The following is an 18494-nucleotide window of genomic DNA, read 5'->3' as shown; positions in this document are numbered from 1 at the left end:
TGCTAAAGACATAGGGTGTTTCCCATGTGTTTGCAACAAATAGAAGAGTACTGTAGAAGTAGATCAAATATAAATAAGACTGTTCAAAGGACAGGTTTTTTGTTTGTCTGTTTGATTTGGGGTTTTTTCCTCCCAGTTTAGAATAACATCATATAGTATGATTTTACCTGAAGCACCTCTGCAGGAAAAGTGAGAATTATTCAAGTGAAAAAACACTGCAGAATTATTCTTTCCCTAGTTAAACATGTATTCATGTGCACAAAAGCTCTCTTACTGTAATATATCAATGATTTTTGTGATTTTTTTTTTCTTCCTTTGACAGTTTGTACATCAGTTTGTTCAGCTTGTGTTTAAATGTGAAACACTCTTACTTGATCTGTCTTAAATAGTTAAATCTGTAAGTACCTAAAGACTAAAATGGGTTACTTAATTAATTATTAATAATAATTAAGTTTCTGTAGTGTTTCTTTTGGCCCAAGATTGGGGGTTGTATTTATGAATAGAAAAGGGAGAAAAGATTGTTGTTTGAGCTTATGGCAAAAATACATCCTTTCTGTTGTTGAAGAAAGGTGATCTTTTTTTTCTTTCCTTGGATGGGTAGGCATCCCGCTGTGTAGCAACACACTTGTTCTAGATGCTTTCATTTTAACCCAGAGATGCCCAACCTTTTTGCTTAAATTAGGCCAAAAGCCTGCAATGTTGCTGTTGAGAGATGGCCAACAATTCAGTGGATGAAGCTGAGGCTGCGGGTGCTTGTAGCTGCAGTTTGCAGTGGTAAAGCTCTGATACATTTTGTCATGAAAAACAAGTAATGACTTGTGTTTTAATATACAAGGTACAAAGGAAAACCTACAGGACAGAAAAATAAAGCTAAAAATGTACATTCTCAAGACTGTAAGATACTGAAGTGATATAAGCAAGTAATATGGGCAAGAAGGTACTCCTCTGGTGATTATTATGCTGATCTGTAGAAACTAGCTCTCCCTGTACTGTGTCGATAAAGGTACGAATTTATTTTTCAAGTACATTAAAGATAATCTGTAATGACTTTCTTCCCTGAGCATTTAGATAGCTTTGCTGCAAGCTGTTCATATACTATCAGTTCCTGCTGGTGATTGACTGAAACAAAGCTCTCACAGCTTCCTGACATGCACAGTCCAGGGCTGGGTATTAAGGTCAGTCATGCAGAACAAAGCATGTCTGGGTGAGCATTGACTTTGCATGTTGTTGTTCTTTAGCCCACTAATCTCGATTGCCCCACCAAAAATGTGGGCGCTTGCCCAGCTATGAAAGGAACTGGAACAGCTGGAACAGGCCCTAAAAGCACTAGGATTACCTAAATACAAACACCATGTCCATGTAAGGTGTCTGATAGCAGGTAATGACAGTAAAATGGCTAAATCTTTAATACCTGGAGATTTAAGACCAGTTTTAGAATCATCTTAGATCTGTTTATTGTACAAATACGTATTTATTTAGAAGTTCTTATCAGTGCATAGGGAAAATAGTCCTGAAACAGATGAATATGTAATTCAGATAACACTACCTGGCTGAGATATTCCCTTTTTAAGTATCTGCAGCATTGTTTTTAGAAAAAATCTTTATTAAAGATTTCAACTAGGAGCAGCAGTGTTGGTGAACATTGCAAGTGTTAACACACAAGTTTTACACAGCAAGTTTTAACTACTAGCTGGCCCAAATAAGTACAAAATTGCAATGTCCTGATGCTTTTCTTGCAAGGTATAAGCAAGTAGAAACATCCTGTTGGAGGCAGTTCATGCATGCCAGTGCAACTTCTATTCTTTGTTATTTGCAGGGATCTCAGTTTGGGCAATTTCATGCTACATATAGTAGGAAAAACTGGCTGCAATACAGTATTGCTGTGTAAACACCACTGGAGGAGGGAAAGATGTTTTAAATCTCAATTATTTTGAAAATGTTGCAATCTAATATGCTTTTGCTGTTTGTGAACATACAAAAAGTGTAATCTAATTTCAGAAAATTGTATCTAAGTATTTGCCCTGTTGGTTATGGAAGAACCATAGTTTTAGTTTGGTTTTCACCTCTACTGTATGTGAATTTTGAATGACTAAGGAGTTTATATGGTGTAAGAAAGCCAAAAAAAATCCTCCAAAGGTAAATATCCTTGGACTGTATTTAACAGTTCTCAAGATACTTGCATCCAAATGTATCTCCTTCATATGTATACACTCCTTGCAGTTTAAGATTTGCTGGCTCACTGCCTGCCTCACCAACTACACGTGCAACCGGTTTCCCTGAATGCCAGGCCCTGCTTTTCCTCTGGGTGGTTTGGAGTCAGGTTGAGACTGACATGTCACCTATCAGCGATGCCTCTTCTAGATGCACTTCCCTGCCTTCTCCATCTCCTGGCCTAATAGCCTTTTTCCTTACTGGTACTGTTTGATCTCATCCGCTCTCACCTTTTCCCCCTGGAAGGCCTGAGTCACTCTTCTGAGCCTTTTTTATTGTCTACCAAGAGGATGCAGTAGCTTCAAGCAGCCAAAGTACTTTGCTGCTGGTAGACCACTGCATGTTCTCTGCTTCCTGCTTAACCTTGCTCTGTAAGCTGATAAATGTTGGGATGGAGCAGCGTGAACAGGTAGAGGTGCTATTTTGCTTCTGATAATTTTTAACTTGACAACAAATTGTCTTTACGCTGAGCTGGTCTTCTCAGGATTTTACAAAACTAAAGCTGTGCCCAGGGACAGATGTTAGGGGTGTGAAAGCAAAGGAGTTGCTGACCCATTTTGATCATGTCCTGAGAAGTTTCAAAGTGGTACCTGAAAGCAGAGCCTAGAGATTCTGCCTAAGTGGGCTTTAAAGTGGGCAGTGTTAATAGCAGAGGTTTTTTGGGTTGACTACATGGCTTGGATTCAAAAGATCTTCTAAGAAAATTCCTACTTTTGGCATCTCAGGCAACCATGCAGGATCAGCAGGTATTCTCCAGTTTGCACTTCTAGACTTGAAAAGCCTCACAGTATTTGGGTTTATGTCCTTGATTCTGTCTCAAAAGATGACGTTACGTATCTAACATCTAGACCAGAGAAAATCTGTAAGGAGGTAAGAAATTACATTACAGTTCCCTGATTTTTTCCTATGCTTCTGCCCAAGGATAGGTTCTGAGACTGGTTTGGGCACCTTTTCTTTTATGTGCAGCTTAACTTGATACTAATCTAGCTATTTGAAGGAAATGAATAAGTAATCATCTGATTCTTGACAAGACTTAGTATGTTGACAATAGGAATGGGATAATAGTAAAAACTAGCTTTAGCTTCCAAAGGGTTTTACCCTATGTTCTTCTACAGTCCATGGAAGAGGAGGTCTTTTCTGAAAGGTGAGTCAGAATGGGAAGCTAATACTTTGAGTGCCACCCCAGAGAGCCTATTTCTTCTTGCTGTGGGCAGGTGTGAGGAGACTTGTGCTGTTTGGAACCTCCATCAACAGTGCCCCAGGCATCTCTTCCACATCTAAGCCCTTGTCCCCACAGGATGAAGTCCTTTGGGAGCCCTATTCAGGTAAACAGCCTACACATATTCCTAACGCTGTACAACACGATTTTGCTCAACAGGAAGAGAAGCAGTTGCAGTCCCTCTCACTCCAACACTGCTGGGAAAGGTGTTGGTATCCCCATCACAATGCGAAGACCCTTCCTCTGTAGAGGATGAGTGTCAGGCTCTGCCTGCCAAATTTCTATAGCTGTGATGCTCATCTTGTGACATCCTGAGAATAAAAACTAATGCAATAACTATAGTTACAACTATAAAACTTTTTTTTTCCTGCCGTTACCTTCACAGCGGTTGATCAATATCCATAGTAGTGAAACTCTGCTTCTGATATGCAATCAAAAATAATTGCCCCTCTAAAATCCAGTGGGCATATCTGTAGTTTGTGATTCCAAATTTCATAGGCTATTTATTCATCATTGGTAGAAATATTTGTTTTATCATTATTTATTCCAAATCATTTTGACATTCCTTGTTCTTGCCCTTATGTCATTATTGTTCCAGACCACACAGAAAGGACAAAGTTGAAGGTTTTACTTGGGGGTATTTGTCTTTATTTATAGAGCTTTGGGATGGGTTTTTTGTACATCTGTGGTTTCTAAAAGCCAAGCCAGAGTATTTGCTTTCTGAAAGTCTCCTCTGTGATCAGGTATTCCCTGCTAATGTGCTTCTGTTTTATGTGGATCAAAGGCCTTTTCACTGCTAAAACTACAGATATGGAAGATTTTTAGTCACCCTGATCCCTTTTTTAGCATTGTAACGACTGTGCTGATTATCAAATTCTGTAGATAAATAAAAACATTTTTACTCTAATGTGTAGATGTTTGCTATTAAAAGTAGATACTGCTGCTAAATAAAGAGGGCTTTTCAAAGCTTCCAAAGGTAGACACAAGCTAAAACATCTACAGTCACTGCGAGCTGGGCTGGATCTGACATGAGGTCATTTTTGTCTGGAAAGAGGAAAATGAAGCATGGAGTCCTCTTTCCAGTCACTGCAGGCTTCTGGAGCTTTCTCTCTCACCATTGAGGCAGGGGACAATTCGAGAGCAGTCACACCATTGCCACAGTAAAATTTGCCCTTGGTGTAAGCATTTCCCTTTAAACTTGCTTTGAACATGCTGCTGACAACGTACAGGACATACACTGGGGCTGCCGGTTTGTTAATTGCATTATAGTAACGCTCTGTGGCCTCAGCGAGGGCTGGGACTCCAGGACTGGGCGCTGAACACGGGCACATGTGAGCCTGCACATCCCTGAGAGCTGGCTGCCTAGGGCAGATGCAGCAGTATCCAGATCTACAACAAGGATTATTTGGACCCATGCTCCATGCTGGAGAGTAAGATGGCTTTGTTCTGACTTGAAAACAGATGTGTCACACAAAGGTCATTGATAAACACAGGCTGTGCCCAGCTCTTGTAACTCAGAGGTAATGAAATGCCAATATGCTGAAAGATCTTGTGCATATTGACATACAAAGGAAAACTTGCAGGTTCATGTTTTGTTGCTTCATAATTTCTGGTCTAGTATTGCCCAAGCAAACAGCTCTTGAGCTGGAGTAAAGCTTCCTTAGGCCAGCTATGCAACCATAGCACGTTTCATCATGTCTACCCAGTGATGACATGGCTGGGAAGGGAAAACCGCACTTGTATGACAAGGAAACAGAAACAAAGCTGTGCCACCTATGCAATTTTTCCCATCCATGCCTTGGGGCTGAGTAACTATTATTCAAGGACTGCTTTAATATTTTTCCACAGCTAGGGATAGGCTGAAGAGTAAAATTTGGGCTGTGGTGTCCAATTTTCCTGACAATTTTTAAGACTTTCTTAAGAGGTAATGTTGTCTAGAAAAAGCCTACCACTTAGAAAACGTACTGTATATATGCAATATATCTGTATACTAGAAAGAAAGCAAGGTCCTCCCTTTTACACAGTAAAGGAAAGTACAGTGCTAGCAGATTGGGTTCCTTCCAAGTTAAACATATGGGAAGTTTAATGAGTAAAGGTCTAGGGAAAAAGTTACACCTCCTATGGAACCTGATTAGCGATATGTTGCAGATGAGGAGGTGGTGCTGTGCCCTGCCCAAGCAGCAGGTATTGCGACTCCAAAAGACAAAATATGGCTTAGCTTGCATGCCACGGTAATGGCATGGTAATAGCATGGTAATGCTATGGCTATGTGAAGAGAAACCTCAAACTGCTGGCCACAGCTTCCCAGCTCCCACATCAGATGAAGCATCACTGCACGATGCACATCTGCCCAAAGGAGTATAATGAAGGTCTCTGTGCACTCTTTTGCCTTGGTCCTTTTTTTTGCACTTGGTAATGAAGGGCTGTAATATCCTCCCCTCCTACAAGGTGTAAGAGCTTGACTACCTCTGGAAAGCATTCACCCTGGCAGGCCCAAGCTGCCAAGGTGGCGGTTGCTCCTAACTGTGGCTACGTGCTTGCCGTGCAGCTAATTTCCACAGAAAAATTCACACTTCTCATTGTAAATTTGATTTTCCTTTTCTTGGACAACATATAGTCTAATGTGGAAATGAGCAAAACTTCAGAGAATTTAATCTATCTGCACCAAAACAGTAATATGTTGCATAGGAATTCAATGCTTTCTGTAGGAATACATGTATTTGCTGCTTTTCTTTGAGTATGTCTAGAGAGGAGACTACACAAACACAAAAGGTCTGATTGTCATGTCAGCCTTGAACCAGGCAGCAACTGAGATTTACAGGGATGAATCTGCGTGGCTCAAGCAGCTCTGGATATCTGAACGTTTTAATTTGGCTCCCAAAGTAAGAGCCATATTTGGCCAATACACCTACTGCTCTGTCAAGGTAAAAAACAACATATATTTTGTAGCCCAGGCCATTTGTACCTTACTCAGAAGGATACATCTCTGGTCCCTCTAGTTACTTTATTTGCTATGTGAGATACCACCAATTTCAGCACTATACTGTTTCAAAGAAGTTTTGAGATGTAACATTAATGATATCACAGCCAGTAATCCATATCACTGCATTAATTTGCAAAACATTAGAACTTTGTAAAAATTGAGAGATGTTTTTCACTGTATCCTAAGAATCATAAAATAGAAATAAGAATTCTTTTCTTCTTATGTCTTGTATGAACTTACATGCCTAGACCTGAAAAATTTGTAAGGAGAATAAATCAGACCAAATGACACGGGAAGATTCAAAAATGTAGCAACATTGTGCACAGGTATGTAGCTGGAGCTCCAGGTACTTAAGATCCAGGAATACTGTCTCACCACTAGATGGAAATAGTGGATTTTACATCTTCTGCTGCATTATCAGCACTTATACCTGAATACTATTTGCATATCGTAAGCCATCTGCAGCCAGCACTGCAGAAATGTGGATCCAAAATTCTTTGCTAGCATACATGGAACAAAGCCAAGATTTCTATTTCTAGAAATTGTTTCTGCTTTACGAGACTGAAGACTTCTTAATTCCTGAAGGATGATTCTGTTCGATCCCTAATCTAATTGCTTTTCATTTATCCTCTCTGTAAGCAACAAGAGAAGAACTGCAGGATGGACAGCATGTTGGTTCCACTACTCTGAATTAGTTAGTAAACATCAGCCTAATTTAAAATGTACTCTGAAGTATCTTGAGCAAGATGGGGGGGGGAAAGATTAAAAAAAAGAAAAGATAAAAGTGGAAGTAAGTTGAAAGTCTTGTGTTTCAATGTACCTACTTAATAACAAAAAAAAAGCAACATGTCTTGCTTCCTTATGAGCAGATGATATATAGCATTGTTTGCATATTAAAAACAAGCATATAGTCGGAGAAGCAGAAGGTAATTAAAGGCAACTCTGTAGGTAATGATAGTTAAACAGAAGGATTTCTTTTTAAAAAATCAGTTCAAAAATTATCTGCTTACTCTGTGTATGACAACTCTGATTTGCTACAAAGTATTGAAGCTTCCAACCACCCTACAGAGTTTCATCGCTGAAAAACATAAGGGAAAGCATCCTCCTTGCTCCAAAAGTCTTGGCTTCACAGCACCTTCTCATGTTAAATGCTGGAATGAGCATAGAGCCCTTGCTGTCTTTTCTGGGTTTGATACCTTCACCTCAAACTCCTCCAAAAAAGTACTAGCAGAGAAGTGTAGTCACAGTTACTCCATAAAAAAACCCTCCAGACACTAGGTGTATCTTCACATTTTTCTTTTTCTGAACTGGAGGAAGTAGCTGTGGGTTTCATCCAGTCCAATACAAGGTTAAAAGAGACAGAGATTGGCATAAGCCTGATGGTGGAAACAAACCTTTGAAGTACATTGGAATCAGGATTTCTGTTGTGACTTAGAAATAGCAGCTTCCTCACAGAACATGACAGTAAATCTCTCTGCTCACCTGGCAGAATTTGGCAAAAGACTGGCCCAAACCACACAGGGCCTGTTAACAGCGTATATTTTATGACGCCACTTCTGTGCCAGTGTACAGTAGTGGCAGCTGCAGTGTTTTCCTTTAGGAAGCAGGAATTAGGGTATTGCAGTTCAATACAGACTGAAAATAAGATAACAAATATGCATTTTTCCAATGCTAAAGCATGAGGTTGCATTCAGGCTTTGATTTTTTTCCTGTGTACTGCAAGTAAGTACCCACATTAGTTCTGTATTTTGATCAATCTTGTTTGCTAACTGATCACTGTTTGTATGTAACAGGTCTGTTCCTAGGTTGCAGCAAGCTATGGATTGCTATAGTTCAGTAATATGTGATATACCAGTGGGATTTGGGGGGTTGTTGGGAAGGCTGACAATCAATCCCAATAAACTGCTTTGGAATGCTGATGCCTTATTGTTCTGTCTCTGTGCCATATGATGCTTCTTCATTCCTGAGTTATCCTTCAAAAAAGTATGATATATATAGAGCACAATTTAGCATTCAGTGCCCAGGACTTCAGCTTTTTAACTTCCTTGGCGCCAGAATCTCGGAGTCCGGATTGAAGCCCATGAGTGCTCAGTGCTCAGCGCACCCGCCTCTTTCGCCACGGTAGGTGCCTGACGCTTTTGTGTCCGAAGAAGCGTTGAGGTCACGACATCCCTTGGCGTGACGCTCTGTCAGTGTCCCACCGTTCCTGGGCGTTCCTGTCCCGGTGTGCAGAGAGGGGGTGCGTGTGTGTGCGTGTGTGTGTGCGTGTGTGTGTGCGTGCGTGTGTGCCTGTGTGTGTGCGTGTTGTGTGTGCGTGTGTGTGTGTGTGTGTGTGTGTGCGGGCGGAGGGCGGGCTGCATCCTGGCATGCCTGCTCTTGCCGCCGCTGCCGCGGGCGGGACTCGCCGGGCGGGGGCTCGGCGGGGAAGGGGCCGGGGCGCGGCGGGATCCCCATTGGCTCTTCCCGGCGGCACATGTTGCCGGCCCCGCTATAAAGGCGACCGCGGCCTCGCTGCAGCTCGTCCTCCTGTCTCCACGCTCTTCCACGGACGTCGCCAGTTCCAGCGCCGCCGCCATGGCTATCGACGCGTTTTTAGGCAAATGGTGCCTCACCTCCAGCGAAGGCTTCGAGGACTACATGAAGGAGCTGGGTAAGGAGCCGGCAGCTCCCCGCCCCCGGGAGGGAGGAATAGATGGAGGGATGGAGGGATGAATGGATGGATGCTTCGATGCCTCCTCGGGGACGTGCCGCTGTCGCCGTGGCTGCCAGCCGGCGAGGCTCTGTCCAAGGTCCGCGGCGAACGCGGTCCTGGAGCCGGGCCTGAGGGTGGGGTGCAGCCCGTCCGTGAGCCACGAGTGGGCGTCGGCTGCGGGGTTGATGCTGGGATGCTCCGGGATGCGGCACCGGGGACTCTGCGCTCCCCTCCCCCGGCGCCTGGGAGGGACTGCTGGCCGGGAGCAGACCCTTCTTCCCGGGACAGCTGCCGCCTCCGGCTCCGCGTCCTAAAGATGTCGGCACGATGTTTTGCACCGTAATAATTGCTGGGAGCCAGGTATGAGTGGCGGCAGGCACCTTCCCGCCGCCCTGTGCTGCGCCCTCCCCGCCGCCCCCTCCCTCCGCAGCATCCGGGATTACCAACCCCTGCCAGCAGTCCGGCTGAGATTAGACCGGTTCGCTCCTCCCTCTCCGGGTAATGCTCGGGGCAGGGAGCCGGGGCTGCCCGGGGTGGGGGCCCGGGGGGTGGGCGCTGCCCTGGCCCGGGAGGGGCGGCGGGTCGCAGATGCCGCACGGCAGCGCTGCTGCCCAAGCCGGGCTGGCTCATCGCGCCCGGGGCGGCCACACAGACCTGCTGAGCCGGGGCTGCCTCCCCGTGGAGTCACCTTGGGTGTCTCCTGCGGAGAAAGCCTAACTGGATCAGCTGCCTGTGGGTGGCTGGCAGCAGGCTGCCCCAGCGGAGGCTATTTGACTGTTTTCTCCTGTGGGTAGCGGCACCCTTATCTGAGGGGGGTGGTCCTAGCATGCTATTCCTGCGTCCAGGTTTGTCCTACATTTTGTAACACGAAGTAACCAAATGAAGAATAGACCTAACAGATCAGGAGCCTCTCTGCAAGCTCAGATTTACCACCTTCCTGTGAGCGTCCTGGCTGACAGGTGATAGACACCTGGCAGTGTCTGTATAGACCAGGAGCTATTATTTTCTGGAATTTATTCACTGATGAAAACTAGGATATTTTCTCAAGAGGCAGAAGATGTAGCCTTGTATTTAGAGGGAGGAGAGGAAGGAATTTAGGTCTTGTGCTCTTCATGCAAAATACAAAAGGCGTCACTGCAGACACTGATGGCTGTGCACACTCTGCAGACAGTGGTGACTGTAATTATATTTTGAGAGACCTGTCAGTATATGATAGCTGTGATGTGAAAAACCCTTCTGGACTGAGGCCTTTGGGAGACTTTGGAGGAAAATCAAGAATTTTAAGCTCAGCTTTGTTGAACCATGGATTAGGATGCTGTGGTGCTCATGTCCAACAGCCAGACCTAGGCGTGTGCTAGGTTGCAGCTTCAAAGTAGAAATTAAGTGCTGCAACTGCAGAGCACCTCCCCTGTATAGGCAGCAACTTGAGTGTTGTTCGGTTTTGGATTGCAATCATAAACCAGTCACTTTTCCTTTTTACAATTACAATTTAGGCAATTAAATTTACTCCAAGTCACACTTTAGGAACCATTTACAGTTTTTCACCTTTTCTGACTATTTAGAAAACTCTCTGCTTTTGATCCTATTGATGCACCATAAATTAAATCATGCAAATTCTGCTCAGTCAGTGTAAAAGAACGTTTGAGGACAAAGAAGTTTGAATTTCACTCCTTGCCAGATGGAAAACATATGCAACTCATCTTTATTTGGCTGAATTCCAACCTGTAGCTGATCAAATAACTCACTGATGACCCTGGACTGGGGTGACAACAATGGGTTGCGTGTGGGTGGGTCACCGTGGCAATAATTTCCAGTTCTGGTCAGAAAAGCTGGACTGAAGATGACTCGTTTTTCTCTGTGGGCTCAAGCTTAAGGCTCTCTCCTGGAATCTCAGTTGAGTCTGGAGAAGTAGTGTCTGCAAAGTACTTTATTGCTACCTCTCACAGAAACTAATCTTTGCTTTGTGGACCCATCCCTCACCCAGGTATCCTGTGCAAGCCCAGGGGAGTGTTGTGCTGATGCATGACAAGATTTTCTAACTACCCCAGCTGCGAAGCCCAGGCACTCACTGACTTGGTGGCACTTTTGGCTCCATTTCATTGCATATCAGTTCTCTGTTGAGATCTGCACATTCCAGATTGATGGATTCACATTTGTTGCCTGCTACCCTCTTATTTGTATTTTCGTCCTTCAAATCAAGATTCAAGCAAAGCCCTGACACAGTGCATGCATGGGCTGAGGCAAGGTGAATCTCTTTTGCTGAAGAGTTTTGATGAATTTTCAGCCATTCACAAAGCTTATTTCTTCACTTCTTTTGTGATCTTTGTTTTTTTTGTGTGTGTGCATATGTGTAAGCACTGTTTTGCATGATAGTGGTTTTCTAATTCACAACTCGATACTTTGTATACAGGATGTAGAATGTGAAATTTTATTAGAAATGGCATGTTGGCAATTGTGTACAAAATGGTGGAAGGATATTTCTTGAGTAAGTTGAAATAAAGTGTATTCATCTGTCAATTAAAAATGATTTGTAGAATTTTTTAAAGTGCTCAGAACTTGAAGGGAATAAGCTTTTTTTCCTTCCTCATCACTGGATGATTTAAAACATCCTTTTTCTTTGTTGCTCTTGAGCTTTGATTCTGAAGTGTACCTAAGTGCCTAATTAAATTGGAATTAGGTATTTGAATTCCTGTGTGGCCCTAAGCCTGAGGGTTTAACTGACTTTGTGACACTGTGCCTCTTGCCTTGCAGGTGTGGGTATGGCCATGAGAAAAATGGGAAGCATGGCCAAACCAGATGTTTACATTATTAAGGACGAGGACACAATCACCATAAAAACAGAAAGCACCTTCAAAACTTCACAGACGAGCTTCAAACTTGGTGAGAAATTTGAAGAAAATACATTAGATGGCAGGAAAACTCAGGTCAGTATACTAGACTTTATTGAAAAAGCACAGTTCTTTGGGTGTTTTACAGATGGAAATACTGTTTTAAAGTCAATTTTGACATCTACACTAACAATGCTTTATTTGATGCGTGGCTGTCTCTTTAAGTCTCATTGAATAAATAAATTTTTTTTTACGTGGATTAAGTGAATTCCAAAGAGGGAAAATGCTGAAATCAATGGTCTTGTGTATTTTGTTGTTTTCATTTTGTAGGAGAAGCATTTTTTTTAGTAAAACTAACAGACCTCTAAATCCCTGTTAAAGCCAAACGCCACTTCATTTGAAGCCTGTGGAAAAAATGCCATTGATGTTTAATCAGAGGCAATTCAGCCCTAGGGTTAACGTCTCAGTCTCATATTTGCATAACAAGAGAGCCTGGTTCAGTGTGGAGTGGGATCAGAGACATGCAAGGCAGCCCTTTGAATCACAGTCCCTAATCTCCAGTTTTACAAAGCAAAGAGCTTCTCCTTGCACGGAGTAGGGAGAATATTTATCCAAAAGGAGGTAAAACAAAAATGTCTCATTTCCTAGTGTGAGTGCTCTCTGTGTACCATCCCCTCCCTCCAGGCACATACTCTCAATTCATCTATTATTGCAAGATCAGATAAATGTTACACAAAAGCTCAAAGCCCATGTACAAAGAGATGACCAGAGGACATCTGCTCCTGTTAATTGAAGCTGTGAATACTGTCAAAGGTCTGTCTGATGCAGAAATGTTTCAGAGCAGTAAGTGACTGAGCAGTGAGTTATGGAAAGGAGAGGATCAGTAAAACATTTAAGATACTATCCTGGCTTTGTAGATGTCAATGACAAAATTATTGTTGAGTGAGTTGGGGTGGGAATCTTTCATGTGGAATAAGGTGTTGGAAAGCCTCAGTGTCCATCAGATGTCATGGGAAAATATTGATGTTCAGGTTTTTCTTTCAGACCCTTGTCAGCTTAAAAGATGATGGGTCATTGATTCAGGAGCAGGAATGGGATGGTAAGAAGACCACAATAACAAGGAAGCTAGTGGATGGACAACTGGTGGTGGTGAGTTCAGTCCCCCTTTCTGATCCCTGAGTGCTGCTGCCCAGTAGCCTGAAATGTAACTCTGAAAGGTTTTTTTTCCTTATAGTCTGTACTGAGGCAAATTAATAAATCCATCTCTTTATCTTCTAGGAATGTGACATGAATGGTGTCAAGTGTGTTAGAGTCTACCAGAAAGCATGAGGATGACATCTGGTTCGATAGGAACTTACTGCAAACAACTTGGTTCAGTGGACAGAGCTCCTTTTCACTCCATGTTTTCCTTTTTCCTGTTTTCTAGTATTTCAATGGACTGAGTAGCTGAGTGCAATTCTTTTTAAAAGCCGTGATGTAACTATTATGTAACTATTATGTTACTATGAGGCTATTAAATAAAGTTGTCAAATATATGACGTGAAAATGTTTTTACTCTAATGGAATTTTAAAGTGAGGTTTTATAAAAAAATCACTTTGGTTTTAGGCTTTACTATAAACATCCTTCCGTATAAGATAATGAAAGTTACATAGTTAATGCAATTAATAGTAAGCCGAATTTCAACCTAAATCCTTACTTGCTAAAGTAGTAAAATCTAAAATAGAAAAGTCATTCATAGTCAGGCTATGGAGTTTTTTCAAACTTGCATGTTACAAAGTAAATAGCAATGTGTGGATATAAATATGAGATGTTGGTATTTAAGTACAGGAATGTATTTTCAGGTTTAGTTTGTTTTCTCATGTTTCAAAACCACACTTATCTCAAAATATATATATTGATAAGCCAAAAAACGTGATAAACAGGCAAACACATACATGCTTTATTGAAAGGAAGCCTTATTTTAAGAAGACTTTGTTTTCCTAGCAAAACTCTTATTTCATGTCTAGTAACATTCTAAAAATTCTTAACCAAAATCTACTAAAATACTGCCTAAAACTTAAAAACTCATTTTATTTTATTTTTTTAAGACTCATTTGAAACACCTAGCAATGGAGTTTATATGTTTTGAGGTGCCATAATAAATAATCAGAAATATCAGTGTCCTGAGTATTACTTTTACACTGGTTGGGAAACAGAGCCTATAATGCTACTATTCTTCCAAAGATATGTCAGATGAAACAAAAGTAAAAAGGTTTAGGTGAATTTGTGTGATACCTGACAAACATGTCCTAAAAGTGAAACTGTTTGGTGACAGGGACGTTTTCATGAGATTCAGAAACCTGGGGGATTGTGCAATTGCATAATTCCAGTTTGCAGCATGGTTGTTGCAGAATCCATGGCTACTTCTGCTATTTTAGCTGCTCAGTGCATTTACCATATTACTGAGCTTACCCAAATAGCAGAAAAATCTATTCTTTTGTGTTCATCCTGCCAACTATGGAAAGTGACTTCTTGGACCATTTATTTATCCTTTTCATAATTTCATGACTATTTAAGAGTCATTCACTATAATTGTGTCAACTGTAAGCATTTATTGCTGAAGAATGTTTCTTGCAATTTTTTTTCCGTGACTCCTTTTAGATTTGGGCAATCTTCATATTACCTTCATTTAGTATTTTTCCTCACTTTCATGTGAACCCTAAAGATCTATGCTGTATTACCATACAGGATATTATAAACAGAAGAAATCTCCCCATAGAAATAATAGTAATGGAAAACAAACTGATCTGATAAGGAACCGAATAAGTTTTGGATCAAAAATACACTGAGTAGTAGCTGTAGAAGGGGTGCAGCAATCTGTGGTGAAGGCAGGATACGAAAATCCTGCCTTCCTTCCAAAACAGACAACATTACTGCTGTAAGCAGAGTATTACGCCTTCGTTGGGGTCACTGGTCTATCACTTACAACTGCTTGTTTATTCTTCTGATGCTGGGTAGTGTTAATTGTTTATCTTTTGTTTGAATGGAAAAACCTTTCACTGTCTTTTATAGGACATCCGTTTTGATTACAATGAGATCACTTCTTGTAAAGAAAAGGCAGAATAATATCTTTTTAGAGTGACTTCCTTTGGAAACAAGGCTTATGAAATCTGTGTTTGTGTCTGTGCTCTCCAAATTCAGCCAAACATGAAGTAGAGGCTAGAGGTCCCAAAGATAATTTTTCTTCCACAAATGTCATGAAAATAGGTGGTCTGATGAAGGAGATAGACCATTAAAGTACCTTGATGGAAAGACTGCATGTGGAAGTGACATTTTGTTTGACAGTAAATGGAAGAAAAACATTATTAGCTCTCTTGGCACACATAAGAAGTTATCTTAAGCACAGAAGCTGACCAATGGTAGGAGGCAGATCAACAGGAAACTGGAATTCTTTAGAGATAGTTCTCTGAAACTACTTAGGCTCACATATTTATTTGCTTTATTTTGATGTTACTTCAGCCTATGTTGCCAGTAACTTCAATTTAAGTGTACTGTGACCCGGAACTACCATATATACAACCTGTTTGTGTTAGATTAGACCATATACTTAAAAAGATGATTGTTTTATAGTACTGCAAGCCAGGATTTATTATGCTCAAGACTTGAAAATATAGTTAGTTTCCAGTTTCCTTCTATTACTTATTATGCAAGACAAAAGTTTCACTCCTTATGAGTGTGTATACACAATATTTTCATCAGTATAAAATAATTTTCCTGAGGATTGAATAGTTCTGTAGTTCACTATATCACATAAGATGGCAGAAGGTAAGACTTCTGAGAAAAACTGAAAAAGAAGTTATGTATTATCCAGCCAAGACTGCTTTATAATGCTACAGAAATATGAATTAAAGAGACAAGTTTTGTCGTGACATTTTAGTGCATTTAGTTCTTGACATTTAGTTTTTGAAAATACTTTGGAGGGATGAGAAAAACATGTTCAGTGAACTGAAGGTACAAGAAAAACCTGCTGAAAGAGAAGCAGTTTCCATATCCACTCCAACACGTGTTCATTTAAGGTCATGAGCAGTGTCCAATTTATATCTTTATATCTCACTGTCTTCTCAAATTGGTGTAGTTCTGCTGTTTCCTCGGAAGGGGCTGTTGTTATTTTTTTGTTTGTAGAGGGGAGGGTTTAGGTGTAAGATTTTTTTGTGGTGAACTGGGGTAAAGGAGTAGAAAATGAAATTGTTTAGTAATTTAGATTTGATATTCCATCATGTTAGGAAAATCTCGTCTGAGCTTTCCTGGAACACTAATGTGTTCCTGTGCTTTGGGAGAGTATACTGGCTCTGTACAGTGCTCATACTATCAAGGATTTTCCTCTTATGGTTTGGTTATATGATTTCTTTCAAAATTGTTATCCTACTCTGACTGCAATCACTGCAGTTAATACTGGCTTTTCCTCTTCCTCTCCCCTTCCTACCTCACACATGCACCTCACATCAAAGTTTTTTAAAAAGCAAAGTCAGTGGTGGGAAACATCTCAGTTTTCTGAGGTTATGGTCCCAATATTAGCTGTAAGTTGTCCTAAAAAAGTCAGGGATTATTTCTTCAAGTGTGAAGGTCAAGTGTAGGCAGATAGTTTTGCTAAGCCAGTGGCTACTTGGGCTATATTAACTGTGAGACTCAAACATTCAAAAAGAAATGAATAATTCTTTAATTTTTTTTTCTGTTTTGTCAGGGTAGAAGCTAAAAATCTAGTATCGTTGATTCTAGTGAGTATAAACAATAAACCATCTTATATACTTCTATATAATATTATGTCCAATGTATTCTGTTGCTTCACAAAGCAGTCCATTCCAAGTAACTCTTATTAAGGTCAGATGCTGAAAATAAGTGCCCTGTAAATATTTCTCAGCGTCCCAAGAGGGACCCGGGTCCCTGCCCAGAAGCCCCATTTCAGCTCAGTCGGGGGTGTCAGTCTGCACCTGAGCTGGTTATCAGAGGGTCAGTCTCCAGCTCCAACCCTAACACTAACCCTAACCCTAACCCTAACCTGCAGATTTTACACAAAAATTCATACATTAAACTAATTTCTATGAAGAAACTGCCATACTGTTTATATTCTACTTAATTTTTTTTTTTAACAAGAGTAAAAGCAGTAATGCAGATGAGTTCCAATCAGACCTTTGCTGGTGACTTCTTCCCTGCCTAAGAATGTGCTAATACAATGAATGGATTAGAAACCTTTGCACTATGTTGATAATTTGTGATTGTAAGAAAAAAACCCCGCAGTATAAGAGTGGGTGGGAGCCAGTTAACATATATTAATTATCTTTCATGCCTAATTCCAGTCCCATTGTTCAGTCCTGAGAGGATTTAGCACTAATAGGTTTTGCAGAAAATCCAACATCTGTGTAAACACATTTTTGTCCCATGGTTCTCCTTCTAGCTTTGGCTTTTCGGCCCTTGTACATCAAATTAAGTTTTTGTTGACACTTCCCAGAATGATTTTACTTCATGCTATTATTTTAGAGGAAAAGGAAACACTATTACAGACCCCACTCCCAAGACTGAATTTGGCTTCCTTTCCAGCAAAAATGTTTTCAAAATCCATTCTCTCTACCAGGCGGCCTTAATTATATTCTGGAGATATTTACATGTGAAGTTCATTATAGTTTCAGAAGAAATGCAGAGTTTCAGCAACACATGCAATCTAGAATCAGTTTCAGATAATGAATGTCCTACAAAAATCTACTGAATTCCAAATAGTATTGTTGAGACTTTAAAACAAATAACACCGTTGTTATTATTCACAGATGTGCACGCTGAAATTAAATACCAGAAGACAAATATCCCACTCTGAGGACCATGCATACCACTTGTCCAGGACTGGATGTTTGCTCCGCCATGCATAGCATCTGGTACTCTTGGAAATTCCTGCTGGAAATCATTGAGCCTATCTTTGGAAAAGGCATTAGCTAAGGGTGAGCTCAGCTCATTGTGCAGTGCAAGTATTTAACAGAAAGTTGAGGTACTGAGTGCAATTTTCAGGCTGGTCTGACGATGTTTTGCTGTTGCACACACCGTGGGCATTGTCTCTCTGTGTCTTGATGTCTTCTGGGGCCATGTGATATAGTCCTGTATGGTGATCAGCAAATTTAAAATCATGAAGAATAGGATAGCCTGCATCTCTTGACCTCAAGAGAAACCTTGAGCTGAGATCAGAATCTTCACAACAGAATTTCTGGAAACTCCTAGAGTACAAGGGCTCTTTGGATACATGGAAGGTTGAGCTGAAGGCAACTCAGACTGACTCCTCACTCTAGATATTATGGCCAGGCCTTGTTATGGCTTTGCAATTTAATCCTATAAGTAAAGTATAGAAGTAGGAATTATTCCTATTTTATTGCAGAGTGTATTTAAGGCAAAATATCATTAATACTATTCCTTAAACTGTATAAAGCAGTATCTAATACGGGGACTTGCTCTGAGTCCTTTCTATTGTCTCATCTCCACTCATTCTCCTAAACCACCTTGCTTGGTACAGATTAAATTGCATATCAATAAAGTCCAGAAAA

At 41.0% G+C, this 18494-nt stretch overlaps 1 protein-coding gene across 1 annotated transcript; it reads left to right on the top strand.

Annotated features, from left to right (window-relative positions):
* The first annotated feature begins 8770 nt into the window (after nucleotides 1-8770).
* Nucleotides 8771-14091, top strand: LOC113969516 (fatty acid-binding protein 5). The gene is made up of 4 exons (XM_027687347.1): nucleotides 8771-9063; nucleotides 11857-12029; nucleotides 12978-13082; nucleotides 13212-14091. Exons 1-4 carry the CDS (start codon nucleotides 8988-8990, stop codon nucleotides 13260-13262), a joined length of 405 nt encoding a protein of 134 aa, XP_027543148.1. The 5' UTR covers nucleotides 8771-8987; the 3' UTR covers nucleotides 13263-14091.
* The last annotated feature ends 4403 nt before the right edge of the window (nucleotides 14092-18494 follow it).

This window comes from Neopelma chrysocephalum, unplaced genomic scaffold, assembly GCF_003984885.1.
Source record: "Neopelma chrysocephalum unplaced genomic scaffold, ASM398488v2 Primary Assembly neopelma1_22, whole genome shotgun sequence".
In the NCBI taxonomy this organism is placed as follows: Eukaryota; Metazoa; Chordata; class Aves; order Passeriformes; family Pipridae; genus Neopelma; species Neopelma chrysocephalum.
This window is presented reverse-complemented; position numbering and strand designations above follow the sequence as displayed.